Source organism: Anopheles aquasalis, chromosome 2 (assembly GCF_943734665.1).
Source record: "Anopheles aquasalis chromosome 2, idAnoAquaMG_Q_19, whole genome shotgun sequence".
In the NCBI taxonomy this organism is placed as follows: domain Eukaryota; kingdom Metazoa; phylum Arthropoda; class Insecta; order Diptera; family Culicidae; genus Anopheles; species Anopheles aquasalis.
Genome location: NC_064877.1, coordinates 32,673,602 through 32,680,926, shown reverse-complemented (window position 1 = coordinate 32,680,926; position 7,325 = coordinate 32,673,602). Strand labels below are relative to the sequence as shown.

The window sequence follows — 7,325 nt, the reverse complement described above, 5'->3', positions numbered from 1 at the left end:
GTAATCACCCAGAAAGCGGACCACCTAAAACCGGCGAGTTCTTTTATTTTGTGCTTTATCTTTTTTCGCCACGCGGCGACGAATGGGCGAATTCTCTTTGGTTGATGTCTTCACAAAGAGATTGTGTACAACTTGTAAGCAAGAAAGATTTTCCTGCGAGTTTTCCGACGGGCAGAAAAAAAAACTCGCGGAGGGGTTGCATACCCAACGGGCCAGTTGCATACAAAAATGCGATTTCTTGTATGGAATTCGTCTGCGGGGTGCGGGGTAATAAAACCAATCGTTTGGGCACTTTCGAATGCCACACAGTAAATATCAAGGAATCTCTCATTTATAGTTCAACAGTACCGTAATGTGCTTTATTTCCATCTAATTCATAACATTCTATTAATACTTGTATCTTAACACAGCATAAATACATCCATAAGAACTTACTAAATGAGTAAATCGTATTCAGTCCATTCCCTTCCTTTTCGAATCATTCTAAATCTCCTTCGTTCCTACCCCTTAATCCACTTCTTCCACCGTCGGACCCGCCCGTCCACCGAATCCTCCGGCTTGCTGTGCGCAACTGCTTGGCGAAGGACCGCCTGATGCCTGCTGGTGCAGCTTGGTCATGATGGGACTGCAGACTCGCGTTAGCTCTTGCATCTTGTGCTCAAACTCCTCCTTATCGGCCATTGTGTTGCCATCGATCCATCGCAGAGTCTCGTCGCATCGATGCTGCACCGTCTTGCGATCGGCCTCGCTGAGTTTGCTCGCTCCTTCCCCTTCCAGTGATTGCTTCAGGTTGAAGCAGTAAGCCTCGAGTTGGTTGCGGGCGGAGATGCGTTCGCGTTGCTTCTCATCCTCCTCACGGAACTTCTCAGCTTCCGACACCATTCGATCGATGTCGGCCTGCGACAAGCGTCCTTTGTCGTTCTTGATCGTGATGTTCTTCTCCTTTCCTGTGCTCTTCTCCTTAGCTGCCACGTTCAGAATTCCATTGGCATCCAGATCGAAGGTCACCTCGATCTGCGGTACACCACGCGGAGCCGGCGGAATGCCCGAGAGGTCAAACTGTCCCAGGAGATTGTTGTCCTTGGTCATGGCTCGTTCTCCCTCGAACACCTGGATCGAAACGCCTGGCTGATTGTCGGCGTACGTCGAGAAGATCTGCGTCTGTTTGCACGGAATGCGCGAGTTGCGCTCAATCAGCTTCGTCATCACACCTCCGGCGGTTTCGATTCCCAGCGATAGTGGAGCCACATCCACCAACAACACGTCCTGAATCTTATCGTCCTTGTCGCCGCTGAGGATGGCCGCCTGCACCGCTGCACCGTAAGCCACCGCCTCATCCGGATTGATTGAAAGGTTCAACGATTTTCCAGCAAAGAAGTTCTGCAACAGAGACTGCACCTTCGGGATGCGTGTGGAGCCTCCTACGAGGACGATGTCGTGAATGGTGCTCTTATCCATCTTTGCATCGGACAGAGCCTTTTCCACTGGCTGCAACGTCGAACGGAACAGATCCGAGCACAGCTCCTCAAATCGTGCCCGACTGATCTTCGTGTAGTAATCGATGCCATCCATCAGAGCGTCAATCTCGATCGTTGCTTCTGTGCTCGAGGACAGTGTGCGCTTTGCCCTCTCGCATGCCGTTCTCAAACGCCGCAGAGCACGAGCGTTCTTCGACAGATCCTTCTTGTGCTTTCGTTTGAATTCCTCGACGAAATGACCCACCATCCGGTTGTCGAAGTCTTCGCCTCCCAAATGAGTATCGCCGGCTGTGGATCGTACCTCAAACAGTGATCCCTCGTCGATGGTCAGAATGGACACGTCGAAGGTTCCACCTCCCAGATCGAAGATCAGAACGTTCCGTTCTCCCTTCAGGTTCTTGTCCAACCCGTACGCCAGAGCTGCTGCCGTCGGTTCGTTGATGATGCGCATCACATTTAATCCAGCGATCGCTCCAGCGTCCTTTGTGGCCTGTCGCTGGCTGTCGTTGAAGTAAGCTGGTACTGTGATGACTGCATTCTTCACTGACTGGCCCAAATACGCTTCGGCGGTTTCCTTCATCTTTGTCAGCACCATCGAACTGATTTCCTCGGGAGCAAACGTTTTGCGCTCTCCCTTGAACTCGACGCGGATCTTTGGCTTACCACCGTCATTGACCACCGTGAATGGCCAGTGCTTCATATCGGCTTGGATCTTCGGATCGTCGAATTTGCGTCCAATCAATCGCTTGGCATCGAACACCGTGTTGGTCGGATTCATGGCCACCTGGTTCTTGGCTGCATCTCCGATGAGGCGCTCTGTGTCCGAGAATGCCACGTAGCTCGGCGTCGTTCGGTTGCCCTGGTCGTTTGCGATGATCTCCACCTTTCCATGCTGGAACACACCCACGCACGAGTACGTGGTGCCCAGATCGATTCCAATTGCTGAAGGCATTCTGTGTTTGTCACTTAACTTTGATGAATATACTTTCTCAACTGACTTAATAACTGATGTGTACGATTATTCACTTTCTGATGCAACGATTGATTCACTTGGATCACTTTTCGATGCTTTTAAACTCTTCGCTTTTCACGTGTTCGCACTAGTTTCGCTTTGCTTGCTCAGATTCAAACTGACGAACCCCGCCGAACGGAGCGGTTTATATATGACACCACTCGGCTTCTAAAAGCTTCGAGCACTTTCCAGAATTTTCCCCGAAGCTGCTCGAACGCGACGAGGGTTGTGTGCTGCGTTCTGGAAAATTCCCTTGCGTACGAATCATCCAAGCGGCCTAAGCTATTTTTAGACAACCACCTGGCGTGATGATGGAAAATGCCAGAATGTGCGAGAGGAGGGCGAGTGAGTTGGACAAAAAGTTTGTTTTGATGTTTTGATTCACATTTATCGGCTGGCCATAAAAGAAATGCGCGATTATTAATCAGAAGGCTTCTTCAATAGAACGACTACACATGTTTTTGGTGGGTCAGAATGCGTTTAATACTTTTTAAAACAGTTTAAGTTAAGAGAGTTAATTTATTGCAACAGATTACAGATACAACAAAAACAGATTTTTTTCATTTTTTAGTTTGCATATGAATAAGACATGCAATTACCAGCAAGCTTGTTATCGTAAAAATTATATTAAAACTAAAAAACTGGGCACAAATTTTGATACTTATAAATTTTGAAAAATCGTTATTCGATAATTCGTTACGAGTTATGCGGTGTAAGCGGATAAATCGGCATTCAATTATGACCTCCTCAATCGCCCACCACTCGCACATTCTGGCATTTTCCATCATCACGCACGCGATTGGTTAAAAATAGCTGGGGCCGCTTGGATGATTCGTACGCAAGGGAATTTTCCAGAACGCAGCACACAACCCTCGTCGCGTTCGAGCAGCTTCGGGGAAAATTCTGGAAAGTGCTCGAAGCTTTTAGAAGCCGAGTGGTGTCATATATAAACCGCTCCGTTCGGCGGGGTTCGTCAGTTTGAATCTGAGCAAGCAAAGCGAAACTAGTGCGAACACGTGAAAAGCGAAGAGTTTAAAAGCATCGAAAAGTGATCCAAGTGAATCAATCGTTGCATCAGAAAGTGAATAATCGTACACATCAGTTATTAAGTCAGTTGAGAAAGTATATTCATCAAAGTTAAGTGACAAACACAGAATGCCTTCAGCAATTGGAATCGATCTGGGCACCACGTACTCGTGCGTGGGTGTGTTCCAGCATGGAAAGGTGGAGATCATCGCAAACGACCAGGGCAACCGAACGACGCCGAGCTACGTGGCATTCTCGGACACAGAGCGCCTCATCGGAGATGCAGCCAAGAACCAGGTGGCCATGAATCCGACCAACACGGTGTTCGATGCCAAGCGATTGATTGGACGCAAATTCGACGATCCGAAGATCCAAGCCGATATGAAGCACTGGCCATTCACGGTGGTCAATGACGGTGGTAAGCCAAAGATCCGCGTCGAGTTTAAGGGAGAGCGCAAAACGTTTGCCCCAGAGGAAATCAGTTCGATGGTGCTGACGAAGATGAAGGAAACCGCCGAAGCGTATTTGGGCCAGTCCGTGAAGAATGCAGTCATCACAGTACCAGCTTACTTCAACGACAGCCAGCGACAGGCAACGAAGGACGCTGGAGCGATCGCTGGATTGAATGTGATGCGCATCATCAACGAACCGACGGCAGCTGCTTTGGCCTACGGCTTGGACAAGAACCTGAAGGGAGAACGGAACGTTCTGATCTTCGATCTGGGAGGTGGAACCTTCGACGTGTCCATTCTGACCATCGACGAGGGATCACTGTTTGAGGTACGATCCACAGCCGGCGATACTCATTTGGGAGGCGAAGACTTCGACAACCGGATGGTGGGTCATTTCGTCGAGGAATTCAAACGAAAGCACAAGAAGGATCTGTCGAAGAACGCTCGTGCTCTGCGGCGTTTGAGAACGGCATGCGAGAGGGCAAAGCGCACACTGTCCTCGAGCACAGAAGCAACGATCGAGATTGACGCTCTGATGGATGGCATCGATTACTACACGAAGATCAGTCGGGCACGATTTGAGGAGCTGTGCTCGGATCTGTTCCGTTCGACGTTGCAGCCAGTGGAAAAGGCTCTGTCCGATGCAAAGATGGATAAGAGCACCATTCACGACATCGTCCTCGTAGGAGGCTCCACACGCATCCCGAAGGTGCAGTCTCTGTTGCAGAACTTCTTTGCTGGAAAATCGTTGAACCTTTCAATCAATCCGGATGAGGCGGTGGCTTACGGTGCAGCGGTGCAGGCGGCCATCCTCAGCGGCGACAAGGACGATAAGATTCAGGACGTGTTGTTGGTGGATGTGGCTCCACTATCGCTGGGAATCGAAACCGCCGGAGGTGTGATGACGAAGCTGATTGAGCGCAACTCGCGCATTCCGTGCAAACAGACGCAGATCTTCTCGACGTACGCCGACAATCAGCCAGGCGTTTCGATCCAGGTGTTCGAGGGAGAACGAGCCATGACCAAGGACAACAATCTCCTGGGACAGTTTGACCTCTCGGGCATTCCGCCGGCTCCGCGTGGTGTACCGCAGATCGAGGTGACCTTCGATCTGGATGCCAATGGAATTCTGAACGTGGCAGCTAAGGAGAAGAGCACAGGAAAGGAGAAGAACATCACGATCAAGAACGACAAAGGACGCTTGTCGCAGGCCGACATCGATCGAATGGTGTCGGAAGCTGAGAAGTTCCGTGAGGAGGATGAGAAGCAACGCGAACGCATCTCCGCCCGCAACCAACTCGAGGCTTACTGCTTCAACCTGAAGCAATCACTGGAAGGGGAAGGAGCGAGCAAACTCAGCGAGGCCGATCGCAAGACGGTGCAGCATCGATGCGACGAGACTCTGCGATGGATCGATGGCAACACAATGGCCGATAAGGAGGAGTTTGAGCACAAGATGCAAGAGCTAACGCGAGTCTGCAGTCCCATCATGACCAAGCTGCACCAGCAGGCATCAGGCGGTCCTTCGCCAAGCAGTTGCGCACAGCAAGCCGGAGGATTCGGTGGACGGGCGGGTCCGACGGTGGAAGAAGTGGATTAAGGAGTAGGAACGAAGGAAATTTAGAATGATTCGAATAGGAAGGGAATGGACTGAATACGATTTACTCAATTAGTATGCTCCTATGGATATATTTATGCTGTGTTAAGATACAAGTATTAATAGAATGTTATGAATTAGATGGAAATACATACGGTACTGTTAAACTATAAATGAGAGATTTCCTGGTTTGTAGCATTTAAGTTTTTCTCTTAGTCGGATGCAGCATTTTCTTGCTATAAAATTGGAGCCTTCTTTCTCCAACGCTACCTACTGCTCAAGGAGTTGTTATAAAAAATGTTATAGCGGGTGGTCTGTCAAAAATCGTCAACAAAGCTGCTGCCGATTGTGTATTTTGCGGGTTTTTCCGATCTGGAATCGAATTTCTTATCTTCTTGTTCGTGGATTGTTCGAATAAAGTAAATAGCTTCACTTGCAACGAAAAAGAATGAGCCAAAATCGTGGTAACAGACGAAACCACCATGGACGAAGCGGCGGACGTGGTGGTGGAAGCGGCGCTGGAGGCGGTGGCCGGCGTGGAGGAGGTAGAGATGGGCAAAATGCCGGTTCTTTGGATGAAACAAATCCCATTATCCAGAGTTTCCGCGGATACGCCCGTGAACTTGATGCGAAGCATGATCGCCACGAGCGGATTGTTAAGTGCAGCCGAGATATAACGATCGAAAGCAAGCGGATTATCTTCCTGCTACACACGATTGATCCCAGGTAGGCTTCTTGCGATTCCATTGATGCCACATTCATTCATTTACCAAACCATTCTTGTACAAATCTCGTCCTTTACCTCCGATTTAGGAAAAATAACGATGCTAAAGTTTGTGAGGAAGCGAAGCAGCGTCTGGAGAATCTGTTCCGCAACCAGTTTTTCTCCATCGCAAAGGAACTACGCGGCCAAGATGCCTACCAGTATGCACGGGCGTATACTCACGGTATGCAGGAGTTCATCGAAGCTTATTCCTTCTACGAGTACTCAAGCGGCCAGGACATCTCGCACTGGCAGGCGGTGCAGGAAAAGTTACGCTACAAACACGATGCTACGCCACCAGTGAAGCAAGAATCCGCCAACGAACCGAACGAGTCAAACACAGTGGCAGTTCCCGAGGGTACTGAAGGGCAAACAGAAACAGAATCTCCTTCAACCACAGCGAGCGATAGCAAGGCAACAATCGAGAGCGTTTGTTTGCTGCAGCCACTTGATTTCGTGCTCGGTTTGGGGGATCTGAGTGGAGAGATTATGCGAAAGTGCATCAACGGGCTGGGCTCGGGGCAGGTCGATAGTTGCTTCGGGCATTGTCGCTTCATGCAGGATCTGTACCGCGGATTTCTGAGTGTGTCATCAGCCCGCAGTCGTGACTTTACGCACAAAATGGGCACCTTGCGCCAGAGTTTAGTGAAGAGCGAAAACGTGTGCTACAATGTGACGATGCGCGGTGGTGAGGCAGCAAAATGGGGTGGTGGTCCATCGGATGAAGCATTCGCAAGCTTCGTAGGAAACGCAAACTTCGAAGCAGCTGAAGAAGACGAAGGAGTTTACTTTTAAGACAGCGATTTGCTTTACATTTTTTGAATTCCAACCCATACAACATTCGCAGGATCCCGCTGGTCCTTCTATCCACATTGATTGTTTTCTTTGTTTTAATAATTATCCTTCATATCGTTTTTGAATTTCATTCAAAACTTCACTGCTTCAATTGGGAATAAACGGCTCCGGATAATGGACATGAAGCTCCGGAAATCAAGAT

At 49.3% G+C, this 7,325-nt stretch overlaps 3 protein-coding genes across 3 annotated transcripts; 2 read left to right on the top strand and 1 right to left on the bottom strand.

The window, feature by feature from the left end:
* Positions 1 to 330: 330 nt before the first annotated feature.
* On the bottom strand, positions 331 to 2,597 carry LOC126574257 (heat shock protein 70 B2). The gene has a single exon (XM_050234339.1). The coding sequence runs from the start codon at positions 2,428 to 2,430 to the stop codon at positions 508 to 510; it is 1,923 nt and encodes a 640-aa protein (XP_050090296.1). The 5' UTR covers positions 2,431 to 2,597; the 3' UTR covers positions 331 to 507.
* Positions 2,598 to 3,478: 881 nt separating this feature from the next.
* LOC126574267 (heat shock protein 70 B2) lies at positions 3,479 to 5,715 on the top strand. The gene has a single exon (XM_050234350.1). It carries the CDS (start codon positions 3,646 to 3,648, stop codon positions 5,566 to 5,568), a length of 1,923 nt encoding a protein of 640 aa, XP_050090307.1. The 5' UTR covers positions 3,479 to 3,645; the 3' UTR covers positions 5,569 to 5,715.
* Positions 5,716 to 5,909: 194 nt separating this feature from the next.
* Positions 5,910 to 7,322, top strand: LOC126574314 (translin-associated protein X). Its single transcript, XM_050234448.1, has 2 exons — positions 5,910 to 6,291; positions 6,379 to 7,322. The coding sequence occupies exons 1-2, from the start codon at positions 6,014 to 6,016 to the stop codon at positions 7,121 to 7,123; spliced, it is 1,023 nt and encodes a 340-aa protein (XP_050090405.1). The 5' UTR covers positions 5,910 to 6,013; the 3' UTR covers positions 7,124 to 7,322.
* The last annotated feature ends 3 nt before the right edge of the window (positions 7,323 to 7,325 follow it).

What these genes read in the sequence shown, in the direction of transcription:
- LOC126574314 (XM_050234448.1), top strand. Translation starts at nt 6,014, where the DNA reads ATGAGCCAAAATCGTGGTAACAGACGAAACCACCATGGACGAAGCGGC. An exon ending in CTACACACGATTGATCCCAG is followed by an intron (nt 6,292 to 6,378) that starts GTAGGCTTCTTG and finishes CCTCCGATTTAG; the next exon opens with GAAAAATAACGATGCTAAAG.
- LOC126574257 (XM_050234339.1), bottom strand. Translation starts at nt 2,430, where the DNA reads ATGCCTTCAGCAATTGGAATCGATCTGGGCACCACGTACTCGTGCGTG.
- LOC126574267 (XM_050234350.1), top strand. Translation starts at nt 3,646, where the DNA reads ATGCCTTCAGCAATTGGAATCGATCTGGGCACCACGTACTCGTGCGTG.